Below are 26,979 nucleotides of genomic sequence, written 5' to 3'. Positions count from 1 at the left end.
CCTAATAGGGAACATTCCACAGACCTGTCACCAGTTTGGTCACTCATCTCTATATCCTCTCCACTACCTCCTGATCCCCAAGAAAAGCAGGTGACCAAATCTGTACACAATAGTCCATATGTGGCCAAATCATAGTCTCATAAACAGAGATAATAACTTCCTTATCTTTACTTGTCAATGTGCTCTTCAGCATCTAAGTAATCATCTGAGCTATTTTGCCAACTCTTGCAATATGTCCTCTGAATTTAAAATCTCTATCCACTATCACTCCCAGATCTCTCACTTAATAAATTGGCAGTGTAAACTAGTACCATCAATATGATATGATATGAAGTGTGTAATCTCTTCATCCCAACATTACCTTACATTTAACAACATTAAGAATTGACCACCATTGTACTTTGTCTACACTGCCAATTTATTTAAATCATCTTGTAAGATATCTACATTATCAACTATTGCCCTCTAGTTTTGCAACACTGGCAAGAATTGAATTTCTTCCTTCAAATCTTCTGCTATATCATTAGCATACAAACTGATGAGGAGTGGTCCTAGTACAGAGCCCTAGGGCACTCCACTAGTCATCCTCATTCACCTTGATTCCACCTCACCATAAAAATATAATATCTGCTTAACATAATGGTCAAAAGACAGATCCCTGCAGTACACTGCCAGTGAGCTTCTCTTTTGGGATACTACCGACAACTCGCTGGTACCAATCTGACACACTAGTCTCTTATCCAGTGGCATCCAATTCAACTTAACAGTTGTCATGCAGTCTCACTTGCATGTTTTCTCATTTTTATGTTTACATCACCTTTTACTTCCTCATATCTCTCATTCACCTCTCAGATTACTCTTCCTTCCACCAGCAGCGAACCCAGTTGAATCATGCCAATTTCATCTAATTTAATCAATCACTTTTAATGCATCCCTCAGATTATTCCAAATGTTCAGAAACTGCACTCTTTTCTCCTAATAAAGCTCTACCATCATGCCATTGCTGATCATTGTATGTTTTCTCCACTCATCTTGCTATATCAATATCCTGACTACATTCTGTATCACTACACTTATCTTTCACTTTCATCCTCAAATTCAACTTCTGTTCAAACAACTTATCTTTCCTTTTTTCCTATCTCTCACTCTCTCTTTCTTGTTCATTTCCTCCTAATATCCAATGAATAAATCACTCTGCTCATTCTTCCTTCCAGAAAACAGACTATGTGCACCTTCTCATTCATCACACATTTCTGATAATGAAATCACCATGCAGCATCACATTTAAATAGTTCAATACCACTTTCATGTCCTTTCATTTATATCAACAGCTGTCTACTTTCATGTCACATATTCTTCGAAGTGCAGTGGTGATCTATAAGGGGCTCGCATGAGCCCTTTGTTAAATTTTTCTCAAATTTGCGAGCCCCTTGTTCTTCTTCTTTAATAATCTCTTAGAACTAGAAAATACCACCGTGGAATGTATACATGCTACTATAATTGCTACTTTAAATTCATATGGATTTTCTGATAACTATTGAAAAAATCATCTCATTGCATTTTGTTCTGATGGAGCTAATGTAATGTTAGGAAACAAATCAGGTGTTGCAATCAAACTTCTACAAGAATTTCCCAACATTGTGATTTGGCATTGCATAGCTCATCATTTACAATTAGCATTAGATGATTCGATAAAAAACATTAAAGAAATAAATCTTTTTGAAATATTTATGGATAAATTATATGCTTTTTATCATCAATCACCAAAAAATCAACGAGAATTAAATATGATTGCAAAAGACCTTGGTATCGAAATTTTAAAGATCACTTGTGTGTTTGGACCATGATAGGCAGCTTGCAGTTTACAAACGGTTCTTGCTGTGTGGAGAAATTATCCAGCTTTATGCAAACATTTTGCATCGAACGATAAATATAAGGGCTTTTTAAACTGACTTCTCAATTTGGAAATTTTAAAAGAGCTATCATATGTATCATATGTAGGATATCAATCATTAATGATTGATATCCTACAGGAATTATCATATCTGTCAGAAGTTCCACAAAGTCACAATATAAGTATTATAAGGGCTAAGTTCCAATTTTTGCTCGACGATGCGAGCCCTTTGTTAAAATTTCCATAGCTCACCACTGTCCACTTCTCATCGTTATCAATTCTTATTTCAACACTTGCCTTCTATTAATTGCATTTGCTCCACTTGCATCATTTCCTTGATTAAGTATTAGATGATGAGCAAAAACAAGTGTTCAAAGAAACATGGCGGATGAAGAATACGAATACATATGGATTGTTTATATCTTGATCATCTTTATTTTCTCTGATCATTCAAAACATCTCAAAAGGCAGAGAAATAAAGACTGCTATTTGGAGACTATAAAACAAAAGTGTTTACCTGGAACCAGTAGTGAAATTTAAATTATAAACTATTAACAGTCTTCTCCTGGTAGAAGTTATTCTTTAGTATGAAAATATTTGTAATAGCAAAGGTTGGTCGATTGGTAGAGCCTCTGCTACTAATGGCTCAAGCAAAAAGTTACACAAGATTTATCTCAGTTAGTACTTGGAAGGGGATCAATCGTTCGATGCTGTTGGCACACTCTCCTTCGATGAGTCTCTGGACTACCTCGAGGTGTGACATAATAATAATAATAATTATGGTTGCCTTTACTTGTTATTGCATCGTTTTAGCCTCTGACAATAAATGATTCCCAATAAGTAGGAATGGAAAATATTTTACATCACATAAAATTCTGAATTTTTCTTAAAAAAAATAACTTACTTTTAGAAAAATATGGGCACCATCTTCCATTCGAGTCCAGCATTGGTATCGATGACTCCACAGAGCTTGGAATCTTAGAAATAAAACACATAATAAATTATGATGAATATAGAAGATATAATTTAGCTTTTTATTAAAAAAATAGTTATTTTAAAACTATTGTTTGTTTTTTTTTTATCCAGGCCTCCACGGAGTCAAAAGACTCATCGAGGGAGGTCATTTTTAGGATACACAAAGTTTATCATACCACTCCTTGAACCCATTGACCGTTCTTGCTCTAACCACTCTGTCAGGCAATGCATTCCATGGTTCAACCAGCCTCCATGCAAAGTAACTGCTTCTCAGCCTCCTTTCGTAACTTCCAGGGATGGCCTCTTGTCATCACTCCTTCCCGCTGTTCGACTAAGCAAAAGAAATTCCCAATGTCTACCCTGTAACAGCCTCTCAACAGTTTAAAAGTCTCGATTATATCACCTCTCCTTCTATCCACCAAACTCTGCAGTCCACATTCCCTCAGTCGATCCTTGTAACTGACATTGTACAGTCCTCAAACTATCTTTGTTTGAGATAGTTAAATTAACTGTGGAAATGTACCCTTTCTACAGTTAATTTATCCTCTTCAAATCCTGTGGACCAAACTTGAGAACAATAGTCTAAGTGTGGTCTGATCAGGGTCTTATACAACGGAACGATAACTCTTTTATCTCTGCAGGTCAGCATCGTTCTCAGTATTGCAGCAATCCTCTGGGTTACCTTCACCACCTTTGCAACATGTTTCCTGGATTTCAGTTTTCTATCAATCATCACCCCCAGATCTCTTGTCTCTCCCTACTTCCTCCAGAATAGCTCCAATCAAGTATGCATCCTCTCATCAATGGTCCCTAAACTTCAAGACTTTACATTTTGCTGCATTAAACCGACATCCCCATTCATTTGCCCATCTGTCTAGTTATTCAACGCCTCTTGCAGGGCAAGAGAATTTGAATAAACTAGACAGATGGGCAAACCCTCCACATTTGCACTATTACTGATAACCCTTCGCAGTTTCACATCATCTGCAAACAACTGCATATCCCCTTGCAATCCATTGACAATGTCATTGATATAAAGGTTTAACAATACAGGTCCTAGTACTGAGCCCTGTGGAACACCATTTGTAACCTTCTACCTCCTCTTGATATTGCCCCACTATACACAACTCTCTGGTACCTATCAGCCAGCCAATCCTGAATCAAGATGACTAACCCGACATCTAAACCCATGTGCTGCAACTTAAATATCAGCTAATCATGTAACATCCTGTCAAACGGCTTTGTAAAATCTAAAAAAATTGCCGTATATGATTTTCTCATCAACTGCTCTTGTCACTTTATTATAAAAGGCAATCTTATTCATAAATCAAGAGCACCCCTTAACAAATCCATGTTGATTTTCAGAAATAACATTACCCTTATCTGTCTAATGATGCATATAGTCCCTCACTAATTTCTCCAAGTACTACTGATGACACACAAACTGGCCTATAATTAGACACTTCCAGTCTGCTACCACCCTTGTGCAGTGGCACTATCTTACCTTCCTTCCATTCCTTGGGTACCTTTCCCATAGCCAGACCTTTATTAAAGACCCAGGTCAACGGAGCTGTCAGTTCTCTCAAAACTCGCGGTGAAATACTACCCAGTCCCACAGCTTTATTGGTATCCAGAGTACTCAGTATTTGGAACACACTCTCTTCTTGCACCTCTAAACCCTGAACCTGCCTTATCCCTCTAGTATTAAAATCTTCTTCTCTAGGATGAAATACTCCAATAAAGTGATCACTGAACAACTCCACTATGTCCTCTGCATCAGTGGCTCTATTCCCATTTTTATCCCGCAATGTCATCCTTCAAAATCATTTCTCCTCCTACTGGCCACACAGCTAAAAACTTCCTTAGGATTTTCTTTGGATCTTATTGCCAATAGCTTCTCATATTCTCGTTTTGCCTTGCTCACCATACTGGTCACTCCCCTGGCCTGCGTCTTATATTCTTTGTGTATCTGTCCTCCACCACTCTCCTTGTATATCTTCCATAATCTCTTTTTCAACTGCAGTTCATGTTTGATTTCGTTTGTCATCCACTTTACAACAAATTGTGTCCTCTTCTTCACCCGTGGAATACAGCTTATTATTGCTGTTAACAAATATCCTTTCACAATTTTCCAAGCACTAATAATATCCTGGCCTTCCAATTCTAATTACATACCCAAGGTAAAAAACTTTCTACTCTATCTCTCATCCTGAGATTTTTAATTAATAAGTTCAAAGCACCTCGTGGCAACTTGTTTAGGTAAATTTATTAAGCCTGGCTCCACTGATGAGACCTCAATAAAGGTCGAAACCAGTCTTGGTAGTGGCCCTTGCCTTTAATGTATAGCATCATACAGCTCTGCTAGAGGATGTGCTTTGCATTAATGGTAAATACCAAGGATAGTGATCAAAGCTTATTCCACCTTTACCACGAGTTGCTTGCACTACCTGCAGCCGCAAACTTGACTTACTTGTCTGTTTGCTTATTTGGGAAATAGGATTAAAACCAAGTTTTATTTAAAATTGCTTGGTATCTCTAATATATAACATACCCAAGGTTAAAAAACTTTCTACATATATGATTATTAACTATTATTATCATTACAATGATTACAATAATAATAATAATAATTATTATTATTATTATGTCAACAGTAAATCGACATCTGTATGTTTCTCAATAAAATAAGTTATTTTTAGTGAAATCTGTCATCTAAAGTATCACAATTATAACCGCTGAAATCAATAAGTGCAAATCTTTCTCTTTAATGATATATCCGATTTATCAGTAGTCAGCATTAAGAGAAATAGTTGCTTCATTATTGCATATCAGAAGCATGGGCTGTGGAAATAACTAGCCATACTATCCCAATAACAATGTGATGCAAACGATGACAACAAGAACCGCCCCTGCTGGTGACCCAATAGACATCTAATCCAAAGGTACGGAGACAGCCAAGGTCGCGCACACTCACACTATGTCATGCAGCAAGTGGCTTAAGCCATTATGTGAAGAAGGGGACAGTTCATATTGCACTGCTTGTCAACAAAGACTACACTACCAGTGTTCCAAAATTTCCAAAAACACCTGGAAGGTGAGATTAACTAATCGCAGTGAATGATACTGCCCACAATTCCGAGAAAATATGAGATGCAAAAATCAATCCCCAGGCAAAAGCAGCAAAACACAGCAAGGTAAGTCAATTTCAGACCTCTCTGTCATTGATAATTTAGATTCCTTTAAAAACATGGTGAAAGAAATACTTAATTCCCACATGGAGCACATCAACCAAAAATATAAGAAATACAAGCACTATTTACAATAGTGTTTATAGGCAAAAGCAGCAAAACACGGAAAGGTAAGTCAATTTCAGATCTCTCTGTTATTGATAATTTAGATTTAGGTTTCCTTTAAAAACATGGTGAAAGAAATTCCCACATGGAGCAAATCAACCAAAAATATAAGGAATACAAACACTAGCATGGAAGAACTGTTTGGAAGTGTGTGCTATTAAATCTGATCTATTTAGCAGTAATTATTATTATCACAGGACACTTCCATAGAGTCCAAGAACTCATCGTGGGAAGGCACACTACTCTACTTCACTAAATATATCTCACCCTCTCCATTACTATTTCTTCTTATTATTATTTGCCACCTCCAGGGAGTCCAAAGACTCATCGAGGGAGGGCATCTGCTCTATAACTCTGTCTCCACCACTCACAATCTGCCAACTATACCAAAGCCATCTATTGCCAACCACCACCACTGGTATTTCCACAGACAATCACAAACATCCATGCCCACGGCAGGATTCGAACCTGCAGCCTTTTGGCTGGGGACCAGATAACACTAACCACTCGGCCAACCAAGCTGGCATTTAATTTTCCTCTACTACACTACTGTCATCAATGCCAATTTAGAGGACATGTTGCCAACTTTGTGAAAACAGCAAACGAATTCTGGGAATGATGCAGAGGACACTGACTTGTAGAAGTAACAAGATTTTTGTTCCATTGGATATCGCCTTATTTTAATAGAGTATGATGATATAACAGCCGTGAAACCCCTTTTACAGGGAAGAACGGTATCATCTCAACCCCCCCCCCCAAAAAAAAAATATTTTATCCGAGCTCTGGACCGGCATGCCTGATTCATCAGCTATGCCGGTCCAGAGCTCGGCTTAAGTATTCCTAACTGTAATCCATGTGTGTGTTCATGGGGCCAGTCTGCCTGCTTGCAGGAGGAAAAACCACAGATAAATTGGAGAGAAGAACCCAGGCCTTGATCAGGCTGCACATGGACTACTATGCACAGATGTGATCACCTGAGTTTCAAAAGGAGGAAGAGATGTTAGAAAATGTCCAGAAGCAATTGACTAAGGTAGTTTCTGATCTCTGGAATGTTGGATATGAGGAAAGGTTGAGAAGATGCAATTTACTGATGAGAGGCCATATAAAGAGGGTGTGAACAAGGTGAGAAGCATGTTTTTTGAATGCAGAGTTGTGAATGATTGGAATGCCCTGCCTGAGAGTGTGCTGTCTGCAGAGAATTTGAATGTGTTTAAGGCAAGGAATGTTTCACACTGTGTATGACAAAAGGACCTTCTAGATGAGTTTTTGACTCCCTTATTCTTATTCCGTGTGATGATACTGCGTTCCCCCCTTTTTTACGGGAGTTCACAGTACCATCTAGTCTCCCCAAATTTTATCCGGGCTCCGGAACTGGCATAGGCTGACGAATCAGACCTATGGCTGGGTCAGTATTCCTGACTGTAATCCGTGTGTCCTCAGACCGGTTTGCCTGCTTGTGGGATGAAAAACACCAGACAAACTGGCGGAAAAAACCCTGCTGTCCACGCCCAAGACCGGCTAACTTAGCTATGGCTGAGGAAGATCCTTCAGCTCCTCACGTCGTTGACAGGAATCGAACCTAGGACACTCCTTCCCCAGGCATATGGTTTCAAAGCGCAAAGCCACTAGGCTAACCGTGCGGACTTTCACTCCCTGATGTCTTCCAATAAATTTTATTTTATTTTATTTATTTATTTTTATTTTATTTTTATTTTTTTTTGGCAGTTCAATAAAATTCCATTTTATTCAACTGCAATTTGCTTTCATATGTATACAATAAGACATATTTTCTGCACAGTACAAATATTCTGTACAAAATGCAGAGTACTTAATTCTTTATATGGATTGGCACAAGTGTGCATACAATTCACTATACAATGCAGTGATACATCACCCAGTTCAATAGCAATATGTAATAGTAACCATCCGGACCGTTCTGTGGGTTTGCACCACCTGGGTGCAAATTTTTGTGCCCCCTTCCATAATAAAAATTAAAAGATTTTACTCCTAGAATGTTTTCTCTATTTTATTCCTAGAATGTTTGTTAAGTGTGCTAAGAGCAGTGATTAAAGTAAGTTGTGTTGAAGCTCGTACCATTTATTTAACTACCCAGTGACTCAGCTCCTAATGAAATCTCTCACATTCGAAGGTGACAAATATACATAAACAGTTCAGTGTATTATTTATTTCCTATTTTTTATGAACGTGTTCGATGATACTGCCACTAAATTGTGCCACCCAGGTTCATTGCACCCTGGTATGGAATGGGCCTGATAAGAGTAATAGTAATGGAATGATTTTATATTTATATACATAATTTTTCTGCATTTTGTCTTTTGTGTGTTTCTTTCAATGTTTTTTTTTTTTTTTTCATAGATTGTATTTAATACATATATTTTACTTCTTTACAAAAATTCAGTATACAAGTTACTTGAGTAAATTCTTTTTGACATTCTTGTTTCCTTCGGTGGCATTTCAGCTTTCTTCCTTGAAGCTTCTGCAGAGCTTATCTGAGGAAGATAAGAGATGGCAGTGATTTCATGGTTTTGTTTCAGTACCCATTGTGAACCAGGTGTAGATTTAACTGTTTATGTGTATGCACGCTTGGAAACATATATATAAAGATATATATATATATTTTTTTTTTTTTTTCCGTTAAGATATAGAGGTAAGCACATGCCCCCATGGACTACCACTGCATGAGCACAGTTTAGCCTTTTTGAAGGGTGGGGGGTTGGATTTGGATATGGCATGTTTGTGTCCTTGTAATGGTGTTTGAGAGGAATTCGTTATAGGTTTCTGTACCTGTGTCTCTCTCTGTGTGTAATTTCCCCTCTAATTTTCAGTCTTGCTATAATATCTATATAGCATCCATTTCAGCTCTCTGTAGGTTTCTAGATTTCCATTGTCGAATGGCAGTTTGTTGATCATGTCTGGTATAATATTATTATTATTCGTGACGCCTCCAAGGAGTCCAAAGACTCATCATGGGAGGACACCCACTGTACAACTCCAATATGGAGTGCTACTAATAATAATAACAAACAAATACTGCTTCGATTCAAAATGAAGAATACGAGTGATTGCATAATATAAATACTGTTTCCTCTGTTCCAGTCACCAATGATAATAGGAATAATCCACTATCCCTTTACTTTCATCAACTGAATAGATTCCTGAAAGAAGGAATCTGAAAAATATTAACATTATCTGCTCTTAACAGACTGTTATGTCTGTTGACTTCCTAAATAAAACCTCTTCTCGATTCCCCAGCTGTTATTTTTTTAAGTGTTTTCTGTTGGTAACAAACAAAATGCTGTGCAAATTCTAGTGGATTATGTCAGGCACATTCATTTGGGTTTTTCACTCTATGTTTAGCAATATGGCTGTCAACATGCATCTTCATTCAGAGGTAAATATCTTCTAGAAGCTTCACTGAAATACTCTACTGCGATGTCAACAATGTAAGCCTAACGTTACACATAATGCTGTACTGTTCTAAATACTTCTGTATACATTCATTCATTCTCGGCCACTTTTAGTTCATCAACAGCAAACATCAATAGTTTGCAACTCATATATACATAATAATAAAATAATTAATCAATACAATATGTATTGTACTTGAATGATTATTCTAGAGATACACAGCACTCAATCTCAGCAGGAATGGTCATAGAATATCTCCACTCCATCCGCTGCAGTGGATGAAGTGGAGATATATACATCCTCTACCATTCTATCAATTCTACCAACTAATATCATCCTTTTATATTCTTTTTTGTACTGGACAAATATCAAAAGAAATCTCTGGGGCTTTTCTTAGCCTGAGCGGTTAATTTTTCTTCTCATATTGAAATTTGGTATCCTTATCAACTGAGTAATTATCTTGTATTAGTTGTGCAATTAATGATTATTAGCACTCATCTGATTCTACCTTCATCAATGTCTTCTTCTTGATGCACTCTCTCATAACTTCCCCTTCTTGTAATCATTTCATGGTTTTAATGTAGTATACAGCAAATCGCATAGGACTTATGCTAATGGAAATTCTATGAAAAACAATCAGAATATTGTAGTTATTCATAGATAACTATAAGAATTCTGATATATGTAATGAGTAAAATGTAGCAATTTCTTCAGAACTCTCAACAGGAATAAATCAATGGAACTGTTCATTTTTAATATTATTTTTTTCTAAATATTTTAAAGAAGGTGAGAAAGTGAAAATTGTCAGTATTTTATTTTGATATGATAAAAATGAACTAAGAAAAAAGGCTATGATGGCAAACGATTTGATGTGTAGAAGGAATGGATGCGAGTTTTGGGATATGTTGAGCAAGGTTAAGGGAAGATTGGATTTATATAAGAGGGAGGACCTACACCTGAATGCATTTGGTATCAGGGGGCTAGAAAAACTAATAACTGGTATGAGTTCTGTTTTTTGAGAGGAACTTGTGACATGAAATTAAGAATTATCAACACGTTAGCACAAGAAGATTAGATTATTTAATATATTGTCAGATATTTCAGTTTGAAAATAACAAACTATCATCAGTGGCTTGACAGGAAACAGTCTTTTACAAGGTAGAATACAAACAATTGATCATTTAGATCAGATAGTTAGAACGAGCCGAGTGATGTTACATCGCTAATTATCATGTATAAATTCACAATGTCATATAAAATACTTAATTTATAAAATCATATTAAAAATATCATTAGACAGATGTAGTATCTAGAGGTTATTACAAAAAAAAAAAAGAAAGAAAAAAGTGTTATTCAGATCAAACTTGTTGTATACCAAGTTCCATGTGACTGCCATCTTTCTTACTTTGGACAAACCAGACACTCTATAGAAAAAAAGAATGCAAGAACATCAATCTTATATTCTTCACAACAAATCTGAGAAGTCTGGATTGGTGCAATACAGAATAGAGACAAACCACAACATTCTCTGGTCTAAAACTTGCCTTCTACACAGATGTCAATATAAATTCGAATGCCTATTCTTTGAATAGGAGTTCCAATGTATCAGAGAGTTGATGTATGGCAGTTTCAAGGAGGAAGAGGGTTACAAGTGGAGTATATCAATGATATTGTCGGTGGATTGCAGGGAGATATTCAGCTGTTTGCGGATGATGTGAAGCTGGGAAGGGTTATTAGTAATAGTGCAGATGTGGTAGCCTTGCAAGAGGATTTGAATGCTAGACAGATGGACAAATGAATGGGGGTCTCGGTTTCATCATCATACGTATCAAGGATTTAGGCCTAGTATGGCCTGTTCCGGCCTTAGAAGTAATCGTTGAATCGTTTAAGAGGACGTCCTGGTTTTTTTTTCCCTAATGGCTTGTACTTTAAGGCTTGTTTTGGTAATCTTTCTGTTTTCATTCTTTGAACGTGTTCCATCCATCTATGTTTATATTTTTTAATTATTTTCAATTACTGGTTCTTGGTTCAATTCTTTCATAATATCTTCGTTTCTTTTGTGATCAAATAGGGTATACTTTGCAGTTTTTCTCATAAACATCATTTCTGCTGTTGTTAATCTTTGTTTGTCTTTTTGTTTTATTGTCCAGATTTCGCTTCCATACATTAAGACCGGTAGGGCTAATGTATTGTATACTTTTAGCCTGGTTTGTTTTTGAACTAGATTTGGTTTAAATATAGAGTTAATTACTCCTGTTATTTTTAAATATTTTGCAATTTTTATGTTTATATCTTTTTCATTTTCATAAGTGATCATACATCCTAGGTAGTTAAATGAATTCACCTGTTCTAAGATCTTGTTATCTAATACTATTTTAGTTCTTGCTGGATCTTGTCCTTTAAAGGCCATAGTTTTTGATTTTTCTGTTGATATTATTATACCATAATCTTTGGATATCTCATTTAGATTTAAAATAGCTTTCTGTAAGTTATCTTCAGAATTTGTAATTATTATTTGGTCGTCTGCAAAGAGGAGAGTGTTTAAGTTAACTGTAGGAGAAAGTTTAAATCCTTGATGTAATTTTTTACACCATTTTATTATTATTTCATTTAAGTATATATTAAAAAGAGTTGCTGAGAGGGGACATCCCTGTCGGACCCCTTGGTTTATCTCTCTTGTATATGATAGCTCATGATTTAATCTTATTTGTATTTGATTATTTTCATATATACTTGTGACAGCTTTTAGGATATTATTTGGTATTTGTCTATGTTTAATGCAGCAAAATGTAAGGTCTTGAGGTTTATGTAAGGTAAAATGTAATTATGTAAAATGTAAGGGTCTCGGTTTAATGCAGCAAAATGTAAGGTCTTGAGGTTTGGGACACATCAATAGGATGCTGCATACTCTATTGGATATACTGGAGGAAGTAGGGGAGACAAGAGATCTCAGGTTGACAATTGATAGAAACCTGAAATTCAAGGGACATATTGCAAAGGTGGTGAAGGTAACACAGAGGATTGCTGAAATAATGAAAAGGACACTGCCCTGAAGAGAGAAAAAAGTTATCATTCCTTTGTATAAGATCCTGATCAGACCATACTTAGACTATTGTTCTAAAATTTGGTCCACAGGCATTGAAGGGGATAAATTAACTGTGGAAAGGCAGATAACAAAGATGGTTTCAGGACTATACAATGATAATTATGAGGATCGCTGAGGGAATGTGGACTGCAGAGTATGGTGGATAAAAGAAGGAGAGGTGATATGACTGAGACTTTTAAACTGTTGAGAGATGGTTACAGGGTTGATACTGAGGAGTTCTTTTGCTTGGTTGAACAGAAGGAAGGAGTGATGACAAGGGAACTGTATGAAAGGAAACTGTGAGCAAGAGGGTGAGGAGTGGTTTCTTTGCATGGAGGGTGGCTGAACCATAGAATGCTTTGCCTGATAGAGTGGTGAGAGCGAGAATGGTCAATGAGTTTAAGGAGTGGTATGATAGACTTTCTGTTTCCTAGAAGGGACTAACCACAATGAGTCTTGATAGACTTTGTGTTTTTTCCTAGGAAGGATGTCCAGTGATGAGTCTTTAAACTCCATGGAGGCCTGAATAATAATAATAATAATAATAATTATGATATCATTTCACTGAAGAAATGTAAACATAAAGAGTGCAGAAATAAATTACATATATAAGTTCACAATGTCATACAAAAAACTTAATTTATAAAATCACATTAAAGATATCATTAGACAGATGTAGTAATGTAGTATCTAGAGGTTATTACAAATATATATATATTATATTAATGTGTTATTCGGATCAAACTTTTCCATATTTTTGATAAGGATATGCAGTCATTTTGCTTAAGTCAGGGTGCTGAAGTAAGGCCTCAGCACTCTCTTTGAATAGGCGTTTGAATTTATATCGGCATCTGTGTAGAACGAGTTTTTATTATTATTATTATCTGAGGCCTCCAGGGAGTCAAGGACTCATCGAGGGAGGCTGAAAATTACCCAACCCAGCTATAATACCTACCCTTGAATTCATTCATACTAGAAGCACTCACTACCTGTAAGGACAAATTATTCCACTCACTCACTGCTCTCTGTGAGAAAAAACCTAGCTCTCACCTCTTTCTTGACTGCAAATAAATTTAATTTCCATGGATGCCCCCATAGTTAACCAGAGTCTGTAATCCACATATTCACAATCTGTCCTCATAATCTAAATCCCATAATCCAGATAAAATGTTTGTAACTCTTCTTTGCACCCGTTCCACAGCTTCTTTATCCCCTTGGAACCCGGGAGACCAAATCTGTGCACAGTAATCCAAGTGGTGTTATCAAAGCCTTATAAAGAGGCAATTCTGTGTTGCACAAATCCAACTTATCAGATTTGTTGTGAAGAATATAAGTTTGATGTTCTTGTATTCTTTTTTCTATAGAGTGTCTGGTTTGACAAAGTAAGAAAGATGGTAGTCACATGGAACTTGGTATACACCAAGTTTGATATGAATAACACTTTTTTTGTTGGTAATAACCTCTAGATACTACATCTGTGTAATGATATCTTTAATATTACTTTATAAATTAAGTTTTTTGTATGACATTGTGAATTTATACATATAATTTATTTCTGCACTCTTATGTTTATATTTCTTCAATGAAATGATATTGTGATTAGTGATGTAAGATCACGCAGCTGATTCTAATTTTAAATGATCAATTGTTTGTATTCTACCTTGTAAAAGACTGATTCCTGTCAAGCCACTGATGATAGTTTGTTATTTTCAAACGGAAATATCTGGCAATATATTAAATAATGTAATCTTCGTGTGCTAAAATGTTGATAATTCTTCACTGGTATGAAACCAAACACAGAGAGTCAGGGAAACAAAATTATAAAGGGAGGAAGGGTGAGAATGTGAGTGTAAGAGCGACAATGTAATATAACTGTGTTAATGATGGGAATAGGCTTTGTCATGGAAATGTTGACGAGGAGAGAACAATTTCGACTTTGTTCATCTGGTTCAGACCCATCAAACATGTGCCAAGATGTCTACATGTATAAGGCACTACAGAAGAACAGAGATCTACAAGTTGTCCAGCTGTGTCATGCAGACTAAAGATAAGAGTATACAAAAAACATGCAAGTAGATTATTATGTCCTTACACGAATGCTAAGAGTATCATAAACAAAGGGGTAGAGTTTGTTGTCTTAGTCAGTATGTTGGGACCTCAAATTTAAACATGGCCTCACAGCCTTGAAGATGATTCACGTGAAGGACGTCCCAAAAGTGTAACAACACCAGAATTCATTGATCAAGTGCACAATATAGTATTGGATGATGGGCGAGTCAAAGTGCATGAAATTGCTGAGACTATAGGCATTTTAAAAGAACGTGTAGGATATATTTTGCATGGAGAATTGCAAATGAAAAAGCTTTGCACAAGATGGGTGCCACGCTTGCTCACGGCAGATCAAAAACACATTCGCATGAAAATCTCTAAACATTGCTTGGAACATTTTAACAAGAATAAAACTGCTTTTGTGCATCAATTTATTCTATGAATGAGTTACACACCAGAATCCAAACAGCAGTCAAAACAGTGGACAGAAGCAGATTGTTCATCGCCAAAGAATACAAAGTCAGTTCTATCAGTAGGAAAGGTCATAGCATCAATGTTTTGGGATGCTAAAGGCATTTTTTTATTAATTATCTTGAGAAGGGTAAAACAGTAACTGAAGAATATTATTCTGATCTTTTAACCAGACTAGATGAAAAAAATCGTGAAAAAAAAGACCCGGTTTACAGAAGAAAAAAATCATCTTTCATCAGTACAATGCACCTGCCCACAAAGGTGTTTTGGCAATGGGAAAATTAAGGAATCTGCCCTATGAATTGTTGAAACATCCACCCTATTCCCCAGATTTGGCTCCCTCTGACTTCTGTCTCTTCCCAAAACTAAAATTTTTCCTCGCTGGTCAGCATTTTTCTTCGAATCAAGAAGTGATTGCAGATGTATAGGGGTATTTTGAAGATCTTACTGAGAAACACTACAGGGACAGGATAATGGCGCTGGAGCATCACTGGAATAAATTTATATGTCTTAAGGGAGGTTATGTTGAAAAATAAAAATAATTTTGAAATTATAAATTCCTTTTTTCATTGTTAGGCCGAGAACGTCTCAGACCACCCTGATACTTCCTGTTTGAACAAAATACAGGATGTGACACCACCTGGCTTGAACATGTTAATACTATGAAAATATGAGATATATTGTAACATTTTCAATTCTATTTCATTTTTAAAAAAATTCAGTCATTTAGTAATAGATCTCTGGATATTTTCATTAATTCTTCTTGTAAGTCACCAGGGTCTGTGGTATACTGTATAGCTCTTTTTTTGAGCATATAGATAATGCTGAGTTTCTGGGATATGTGGTGAGATGAGTCGAAATGGAGGTAGCATCCAGTGTTAGTAGGTTTTCTATATACCGACATGTTGATGCTATTTTCAGTTTGTTTCTTAATAAGGACATCTAGGAACACAGATCCTACTCACAAAAAAACATCTTGATACCAATGAACTATTACGTGATATGACCAACTGGCCTGTGGACGTAATCAAAAAACTAAAATCTATGCATCCGTTAACTCCAAGACTATATGGTGTTCCCAACATCCATAGAGAAGGCACACCATTACGTCCAATAGTAGATGGTATCCATTCCCCTACTTACAAACTATCAAAATACCTAGCCAAAATGTTACAAGAACAAATTCACAACACGGATTCTTATATCAAGAACTCCCAACATTTCATGGAGAAATTAAAAAACACCCATATCTCTGAAGATAATATTATGGCTAGCCTGGATGTCACATCTCTATTCACAAATATCCCAGTTTCAGAAGTCATCGACATCTTAGAAAATTTGTTCCCACCAAACATCACCAAGTTATTCAAGCATTGTTTAACTTCGAATTATTTTACATGGCAAAAAAACCTACTATATACAACTTACTGGATTAGCCATGGGTAGCCCTCTCTCTCCTTCTTGTGCTGACCTATTCTTAGAAAATTTGGAAACTCAAATTTTATCCCAAATTATCCCTAAACCAACCACTTGGTTTAGATATGTCGATGACATCTTCATCATTTGGAATCACAAAAAAGAAGAACTAATAGATTATCTAAACAAAATTAATTGCTTCCACAACACTATCAAGTTCACACTGGAACTAGAAAAGATAATAAACTTCCATTCCTAGACATCCTTATTAAGAAACAAACTGAAAATAGCATCAACCTGTCGATATATAGAAAACCTACTAACACTGGACGCTACTTCCATTTCAACTCATCTCACCACATATCCCAGAAACTCAGTATTATCCATATGCTCAAAAAAAGAGCTATACAGTGTACCACAGACCCTGGTGACTTACAAGAAGAATTAATGAAAATATCCAGAGATCTATCCCTAAATGGCTACCATACAAGAATCATCAACAAGATTCTCTTTAATGACATACCGCAAAGACAACAAGATGAAACCCAATACATCAGCTCTATAACAATTCCATCTGTTAGTACCATATCCAAAAAATTAGCTCTTCTTCTAAAACCATATAATATCAGAATAACCTTCAAACCTATTGAGACCATTCAAAAGTTTATAAGATCCCTGAAAGATAGCCATCCTTTCTATAAATATTCTGGAGTTTACAGCATACCCTGTTTATGCGGTATCAATTACATCAAACAGACATCTAGAAGTTTTGAAACAGGAAAGAAAGAACACATAGGCTATGTAAGGAATAACAGACAAGATATATCAGGCCTTTCTTCCCATTTCGCCTCTACCAACCATAATATTGAATGGGATATGAGTCATATGCCCTACATAGAAGAGAACTACCATTCCAGAACATTCAAAGAAGCTGCTACAGTTGTCCGTTCAACAGGTAACTTAAATAAGAATCAAGGCCTAATCCTACCAGATATATGGAAAACTCTAATCAGATCATTAAACCAAAAAGAAATGAACTTTCATGAAAATTACAATAAATATCTCAACAAATGAAAGGTTGTACTTGCGACATGCGTATTGTATCACACACAGTGATAACGTTATATAATTTTTAGAATTGTCGGTTAGTTTTCTAGTTTTTGTTACTTTCCATTGTTTACCAGTGTATCCTTGAAAATGCTGACAGATATTAGTCAGTGAAACATGTTGGATATTAAACTATTATTTACTTGACTAACATACAGAATTAAGTCTTTAATTTATTAATACTAGTGGTCAAGAAAAAGGTCATAATATGAAAATAATAAGTGAAACACAGTTGGGATGAGGATGATATTCTGACAAGAATAGAAATGGAAGGATAAGATGTTTTTCATTAGGACGGGAAGGGCAAGAAGAGAGAAGGCTTGCTGTAGATCACTGTTTTTAAAACTGCAGGTCACAACCCATTAATGAGCTGGGAAATCAGTTTAATGGGTCACAACCTGAATTTTTTTAAAAATGAAATAGAATTGAAAATATTATAATATATCTCATATTTTCAGAGTATTAACATGTTCAAGCCAGGTGGTGTCACATCCTGTATTTTGTTCAAACAGGAAGTATCAGGGTGGTCTGAGAAGTTCTCGGCCTAACAATGAAAAAAGGAATTTATAATTTCAAAATTATTTTTATTTTTCAACATAACCTCCCTTAAGACATATAAATTTATTCCAGTGATGCTCCAGCGCCATTATCCTGTCCCTGTAGTGGTTCTCAGTAAGATCTTCAAAATACCCCTATACATTTACAATCACTTCTTGATTCTAAGAAATGCTGACCAGTGAGGAAGAGTTTTAGTTTTGGGAAGAGATAAAAGTCAGAGGGAGCCAAATCTGGGGAATAGGGTGGATGTTTCAACAATTCATAGGGCAGATTCCTTAATTTTCCCATTGCCAAAACACCTTTGTGGGCAGGTGCATTGTACTGATGAAAGATGATTTTTTTCTTCTGTAAACCGGGTCTTTTTTTCACGATTTTTTTCATCTAGTCTGGTTAAAAGATCGGAATAATATTCTTCAGTTACTGTTTTACCCTTCTCAAGATAATTAATAAAAAAATGCCTTTAGCATCCCAAAACATCGATGCTATGACCTTTCCTGCTGATGGAACTGACTTTGTATTCTTTGACGATGAACAATCTGCTTCTGTACACTGTTTTGATTGCTGTAGGGATTCTGGTGTGTAACTCATTCATAGAATAAATTGATGCTCAAAAGCGGTTTTATTCTTGTTAAAATACTCCAAGCAATGTTTAGAGATTTTCATGCGAATGTGTTTTTGATCTGCCGTGAGCAAGCGTGGCACCATCTTGCGCAAAGCTTTTTCATTTGCAATTCTTCATGCAAAATATATCCTACATGTTCTTTTAAAATGCCTATAGTCTCAGCAATTTCATGCACTTTGACTCACCTGTCATCTAATACTATATTGTGCACTTGATCAATGAATTCTGGTGTTGTTACACTTTTTGGATGTCCTCACGTGAATCATCTTCAAGGCTGTATGGCCATGTTTAAAACTTGGCAGCCCATTTCTTAATTGTCAAAAATGAAGGAGAAGAATGTCCATCAACTTTAATGAATCTCGAATGAATTTCTTTTGCTGTTAAACCATCTTTTACAAAGAATTTTATAACCACATGATACTCAATTTTATCCATTTCAAGGGATACAGACAACACTTTTGCTTCAGACAGCTGTATAAAACAAACTACTTGATAGAATGACTTGCAATTTCACATGGATACTTATTTCAGATGTACCATTTAGAAAAAAAAAATCTTGCCGATAGTGTTGCCATCTATGGTCGAGGTCAATAACTTTTTAGACCACCCTTGTAGCTTGACGTTAAATTATGTCTCTTCTGTGTTGAGTGGATGAATTTTTATGAAGTTTTAAACATATACTATATTCTAGTATGAATGTTTTTGATGACTGTTTTAATGATTCAGAAACTCTTAAAGGCAATTCTGATTTCAAGTTTTATATACATCTTTATTTGCTTTATATAAATCAGTTGGCCTCTGTACTCAATGAATGTATTATGAACAAATGTGACTGACCTATTTTCTGTAACTGAAAATTTGAAATGGGATGTTAGGATAATGTATTTAGTTAGTACTGTATTTGGTGCTAAAATAAAACTTTCTTTTACTTGGCAAATGCAATATAGTATCTATGGGAGGGTAGTTGTTTTTCATTATGCAGGGTTGGTTGGTTGGTTTCCAGTAGTTTCCAGTTTCTATAATTGTCACTACATATAGTGAATAGACTATAATTGTGACTGGACTGTATTTAGTGGTACAATTAAGCTATTCTTTTTAATTGCATTTGCAGTATGGTGTCTGTTAGCAAGTGGGTGTTTATCACCATGCAGGAACAATTTCATTCCTATCAATAAAAATAAATCCTTCTATGTTTTATGGAAAGCACACTTGTATTAAAGAAATATAATATTATATATATATATATACACACACACACGATAAAACCCCTTCTTTACACTTTTCAGGGGACTGATGGAAAAAAGTGTAAATAGCAGGAAATGTAAAAAAACATTAAAAAAATGTTAAAAGATGACTTACTGATAGTATGTGAGTCTACATATTAGATTACAAAATTTAATAACTGAAAATCAATGATTTTACAATTACTTACATTTATCTATTTCAAAAAATCTTTAATTGTTGATTATTTTTGCTTTTCGTTTTTTTTTTTTGACATAGCGCCAGATTGCTTTTCATTGAGTTCAATGCTTGGCCTGTTTTTTACTATCGTGTTCAAAGTGGACATGTAGAGTCCAAGATCTTTTGCTAAATGCACATGTGTTCCGGCATGCCAATCTACACGTCGCAGAATCTTTTCTTCTACCGAAATACATTTTCTGTCTTTTTTCTCCATGTTACTAACATGGATATTCCACCACCACAACTTGAAAGCAACTTTGACATGCTAAATTACGTAGCAGAAATTCTGCAATATCAATTCGTACTGTGATTGAAAAATCACGGTATCGCTCATTACTACATTACTGCTGCAAGCATGCAAGTCACCGTGATGGCTGAAAACAAACTACAGCCGAAAGCAACGCCATCTGGGGACAGAAACGCGCAACGTCCTCAGAAATCGATTTGAAAATCAGTATTGGCACTCAAGAAAAAACGCAAATCACGGGAAATAATGTCCACATCAAGTTGTTAATGGCGGGAAAGCAATATATCGTAAGAATAGGCCTTAAGACGGGACCATCGGAAAATGATGTAAATGGCAGGAAAACGTCAATTGCGGGAACGTAAAAACGGGGTTTTACTGTATATATATATCCTATCATATCCTAATTTATGCTCACACATAGATCCACACTTTCACCATGTAGGCCTTCGAAACTGAAATCCTACGGAATAGGTTAGAGCGTCTTATGAAGGGCCTGAAATAAGGGGTAACTTATTTCAGGAAGCGTGTGTTCATGGGGCCAGTTTGTATGTTCTGGGGGACAAAAAACCCAAGACGAAAAAAAAAAAACCCTACATCCGAATGAGACTGACTAAATCACTTTTCATCGAAAGAGACCAGATAAGGTTCCTCACTGACAGGAATCGAACCCAGGTCTTTCTGACAAAAGGGCTTCCTCTATACTGAATGAACTATGGAGGCTCTTTCTCTCTCTATATATATTTATATATTTAAATATTAATTAAATCATGTTTGATATTAACTTTTTTATTGTGTGTGTGTTTTCTCCCTGAGGTGAGTGAGTGAGCTGACTCAAGAGGTAGTGCAATTCCAGTGAAACTCATTGCAAATGTGGATCAAGTTCTAAATCATTTGCATCTTTCAAAAATCAGTTTAATATCTTGAGACACATATCAGATTTTAAGTCGATAAGAAAAGATTTTCTTATCAGCTTTTCATATCATATATTTCAGCTAAATATCTGATATGGTCCCATCAAGGCGGAAGATATTAAAATATTTTTGGAAGGTGGCAAAGTGTTTAGGCTTGCAGAACCTTATTTCAAGTTGTCCTGATATTGTAGTAACTCACTCCACTTGGGGCAGGTCTCATTTCTCAGTCTTTTGGACAGGAAGGGTATAAACATACACATACATAGACTTTCTCAGTCTGTATATGTTTGTGTTTGGGTAGGGCCGCAATGTGACATGTGCTTTTTATTGTGGGCACATTGGTGTTTTTCAAACTTTTCTGGCTGCAGCAGAAAAGTTTGAAAAACACTGATGTCAATGATAGCAAGAAATTATGTTTTCATATCAATGGAAAAGAGAGTTCTAATATTTTCTGTTGCATCTTCTAAGAAAGCATTAGTACAAGGGGAGGGGATATCAAAAGTGACTGTAATGCTGTCATCTTTTAGGACTAGGTCTGTCAAGCCAGATCTGAAGTGCACAGTGTATTTAATTTGGACAGGTGGCAGTGTGGCTGGTATACAGAGCTACGAGTATGAGTAAACATTAGTATAAATATTAGTTCCAAGCCTTTATGGTGTCTGAAGACTCATCATGGGAGGCCAAACACTCTCAAACACAAAAACTATCATATCCTGCCTTGATATATGCAGAATTAGAGCAATCATCACTCACTCTTGCAATGCATTCCAGTCATTTACTACCTTCCAAACAAAATAAACTCCTTTTCGCTTCCTTACTCACATAATCTTTGTACAGTTATACATGGATAAACTCTCATTCATCCATTGTACTATGCAATAATTCATACGTATCTATCTGATAAGCTCCTCTCACTAGCTTAAATATCTTAATAATATCACCTCTCCTTCTTTTCTTATCTACCAAGCTCTAAAGACCATATTTACTCAATCTGTCCTCGCACTCAATATGCCAAAGTCCTGGGACAGTCTTACTTATTTGCTTCTGCACTTTCTCTGTCTTTTCAATGTCTCCTTATCAACAATATAGCCAGGTGACCAGATCTGTGCACAGAAATCCAAATGAGGCTTGATTAATGCTTTATGCAGTGGAACTATCACCTCTTTATCTACATACAAGTATTACTCATTTGGCCACTTGGTCAGATATATTAGAAACATTTTTAGCACACCTGAATAACCAATGCACAATGATCCATTTGAACAATGAAAAAGAAAAAAAAAACTGTCTGTCCTTCTCAATGATCGTGTTACCAGGTACCAATGGATCCTAATTTTTCCTGCTCTACAGGAATCATCTGATCAGACCATACCAGTCTCTCTCTGAAAATTAATCAGATCTGTGAAGCTTTTATTATTATTATTCAGGCCTCCATGGAGTTGAAAGACTCATCGTGGGAGGTCCTTCCTAAGAACATAAAGTCTGTCAAGATTCATCGAGGGGAGATCCCCCCTAAGAAACACAAAGTCTATCATACCACTCCTTAAACTCATTGACCGTTCTCGCTCTCACCACTCCATCAGGCAATGCATTCAACAGTTCAACCACCCTCCATGCAAAGAAACCACTCCTCACCCTCTTGCTCACAGTTTCCTTTCGTAACTTCCAGGGATGGCCTCTTGTCATCACTCCTTCCCACTGTTCAACGAAGCGAAAGAACTCCCTAGTGTCAACCCTGTAACCACCTCTCAACAGTTTAAAAGTCTCAATCATATCACCTTCTTCTATCCACTAAACTCTGCAGTCCACATTCCCTCAGCCTATCCTCGTAACTATCCTTGTACAGTCCTGAAACCATCTTTGTCATCCGTCTTTGTATCCTTTCCACAGTTAATTTATCCCCTTCAAATCCTGGAGACCAAATCTGAGAACAATAGTCCAAGTGTGGTCTGATCAGAGACTTATACAACGAAATGATAACCCTCTCATCTCTGCAGGTCAGTGTCCTTCTCATAATTGCAGCAATCCTCTGTGTTACCTTCACCACCTTTGCAATATGTCCCCTAAACTTCAGGTTTCTATCAACCATCAACCCCAGATCCCTTGTCTCCTCTACTTCCCCCAGCATAACTCCTCCCATAGAGTATGGTGCATCCCATCGATGTTTCCCAAACCTCAAGACCTTACATTTTGCTGCATTAAACTGACACCCCCATTCATTTTCCCATCTATCTAGCTTATTCAAATCCTCTTGCAGGGCTACCACATCTGCACTATTACTAATAATCCTTCCTAGCTTCACATCATCCGCAAACAACTGAATATCCCCTTGCAATCCACTGGCAATGGCAACTTTTTTGTGAAAAACCAATGAATTACATCTTCTCACAACCAAATCCTCTCTTAAACCAAGGCTGCAAAAAATCCATATATTGCAAGAAAAGTCATTATCATTCTGTACTTCTGGGGATCCTTAGAGAAAATCTCTCATGCTCTTAAAAGATATAATATTTAGACTTCCATCAAGCCATACTAAAAAGAACAGCTACTTTATCCATTCAACAAAAGATTTCTGCTGCCCTAAATCATTCTGGAATTTAGAGTATTCCCTCTTCTTATAAAATGACATATTTTGATAAAACTGGAACAGCAGTGAATATTCAAAATGACAAACACAGAAAATATATCCTATGTTAAACTGTCCACAACATCTACACCAGCCCCTTCAGAGTTGAAGACCATGCTAGTGACAATGAGATTCTGTGGGAGCAAATACTGTACAGATGAAAATACAGATATGAGAGCGAGAGAGAGAGAAAGAGAGTATTTGGAATTTGCCAGAGTTCTAAAACACCCAATCTAAAAACAGTTGGTTGCCACACCAAAAAAATTGAATGATAAAGATCACCTAACTACACCCAACAGGGTGTCAGTTAGAACATTAGGATTATAACATTTTGAAACCAGTTTATGTTTATCTTTGTAAGGTTTGGCTTGCATGCACATGCGTATCATATACCTAGGAAAGTAACCATGGGCTCACTGCCGTTTGGTGTCCAATGCCTCCTTCACTATCTTCTACCACCTTTCTTTGTTCAGTGCACAGTGTCGCAGTTTCTGTATACCCATTCCACACCAGTCCTTTATGTCGTCTATCCATTCTCTGTATGGTCTACCTCTTCTGTTTACACCATCCAAATAACCAAACATAAATGTCTTTATCTTCCGGTCCTCCCTCATTCTACAGATATGTCCAAATAATGGCAGCTTCTGCTTTATAATCTTCTGCATTAGATTCTGTATTGGTTGTCTTCCGATAGAGCTCTTCATTTGTGATTTTCTGTACCCATCCTATTCTTAGAATCTTCCTGTAACAAGTTCTTTCAAATGCCAAAATTCTTTTTCTTGATTCCTTATTTATTACCCATGTTTCAGATCCATACAGTACACTGCTAAAGATTCACGTTTCCAGTACTTTCAGTTTGGTTTGCAGGTTGATCACATTACTTTTCTATATGTTATCCATGGCCTTCAGATTTGTTCTTCCTTTTGCAATCCTGATCTTTATTTCTTATCTGATGCCTATAGGAACATCTAATACTAGTGAATAAATTAATAAATAGTCATTCATTGTCAGCTCCAAACAACTGTTTCTTCCTGAAATGAAAACCATAAGTGATGAGTATGCATACAAAACAAGTTAATATTTATTTTTGAAATTCGTTAAAGAATTTTGAAAAAATTATTAAAGTATGTGTTTAAAATATCAAAAATGATATTTAAGTTCCTTGCTGATACAAGTTCAGGAAACAAAACTTATGAACTATTTAAGTATGATCTCATAATACATGGAATCTACACCATCATTATCATAGATAGGCTATGTGTCCATTCCAGGCCATATAAAATAACTGCAGAGTGTAGTGTGCATATATACAAATCAGCATAAAAGTTCACTAATGATTTAAGTGAATTGAGTGAATTGCCAGGCACGTTAGTATCACTCAAATTGCTACTCTCCTGGGCAAGCAGTTTCTGTCATTATTACAATGTCAGATAGGAGGCAAAGCTTATTTAAATACTTATTTAAATACATACTTATGAGTGGTTAAAGAAGAGTTACAAGAATCATGCTGTAACAGATGGACCACAACTAGTTACACCATCTCAGTGTCTTATTCTTCCAAATGTAATTCTTAATATATCCAATTCCACTTGACAGCAATCTTATTCAGCAAATGATGCTGTTAAAAATCTCTTGTTCAGTGCTTAGTAGCATTTATCATCTTCTTGCTTAACTCCTCATTCCATGATATAACTCCTCCAACCTTCTCATAAGTCCTCATTCCATGTTGTTCTTCATGGATTATGAAGAACCATCTCAAGCTAATAAAGAGAAAGCAAGAGAGACAATTAAAGAAAATATAATAAAGTTTACTGATTCAAAGTTTTCTCAATACAGTTATCACCTATATGAGAAGAAAATAACCAGCTTCCAAATCAAGAACAATAGGCATGAAATTGAGGAAAGCAACTGTAAAAAACTGGAAAAAAGTTTACAAGAAGCAGGTTGCACAATTGCTCCTTCACAGATTGAAGACCTCATGGGTTCATCCAAAATTTAGAAGTTAAAGACTTAATAGTGAAACTTCATTAATCATAGCATCTCCTTTCTGCATTGCCTCATTAAATGTACAGGGATTTCACAGGCAACTTAAACAAGAAACCATATGGAAACTCATGCTGTGGCATAATATCAGGTTTTTGTTTCTCCAAGAAACATACTTCTGCAGATATAAAGATATAAAATTTAACAGATAGATATCCACTTCTTTCTTATTGGAGCTTTGGAAGATTTAACAGGGCTGGAGTATGAGTTCTTATCTTGCCCCTCTCCTTGGGTCATTCTGTAATATCCAAAGGGATGCAGAAGGGAGAATCTTGACAATAGATTGGAAATACTGTAGATGTGTAATAAGGTTTATAAATTAAGAGGGAGATGTGCAATCTCGTTTTATTTTATAGCCGGGTACGAAACTCTGGTCAAAATCCATCGACATTCATAGAGTTTCAATGCCGAAAAAACAATCGGCGGAAAATATCCACCGATAGTTTTTTCGGCATTGAAACTCTATGGATGTCGATGGATTTTGACCAGAGTTTCGTACCCGGCTATAAAATAAAACGAGATTGCACATCTCCCTCTTGATTAACAAATTCGCCAATAAAATAGCCTTTCGGCTTATTATCTTTGTAAGGTTTATAAATGTTTATGCTCCATCCAATGGAACAGTTAGATGAAAATTCTTCCAGGAATTGGAGCCATATATGGTGCCCACTATATCATAGCAATTGGAGACCGGAATTGTATTGAAAACCCGACATTAGACAAAATAGGAGG

The 26,979-nt window shown here is 36.0% G+C and overlaps 1 protein-coding gene and 1 pseudogene across 4 annotated transcripts in view; both read right to left on the bottom strand.

Moving 5' to 3' along the window:
* unc80 (unc80, NALCN channel complex subunit) overlaps positions 1–26,979 on the bottom strand; it is a 1,852,146-nt gene that overhangs the window by 882,078 nt on the left and 943,089 nt on the right. For all 4 annotated transcript variants that reach the window (XM_090404461.1, XM_090404464.1, XM_090404465.1 and 1 more), the window contains one exon: positions 2,799–2,871. In XM_090404461.1, the coding sequence (XP_090260587.1) occupies positions 2,799–2,871 (73 nt within the window). The remainder of the gene's footprint in view (positions 1–2,798; positions 2,872–26,979) is intronic.
* On the bottom strand, positions 21,484–21,697 carry LOC150099855 (U2 spliceosomal RNA; annotated as a pseudogene).

The sequence above is a fragment of the Typopeltis vanoorti genome, chromosome 14 (assembly GCF_054136105.1).
Source record: "Typopeltis vanoorti isolate ZY-2024b chromosome 14, IOZ_Tvanoo_1.0, whole genome shotgun sequence".
Classification (NCBI taxonomy): Eukaryota; Metazoa; Arthropoda; class Arachnida; order Uropygi; family Thelyphonidae; genus Typopeltis; species Typopeltis vanoorti.
The sequence above is the reverse complement of the archived record's forward strand: the minus strand, read 5'-3'. Positions and strand labels throughout refer to the sequence as shown.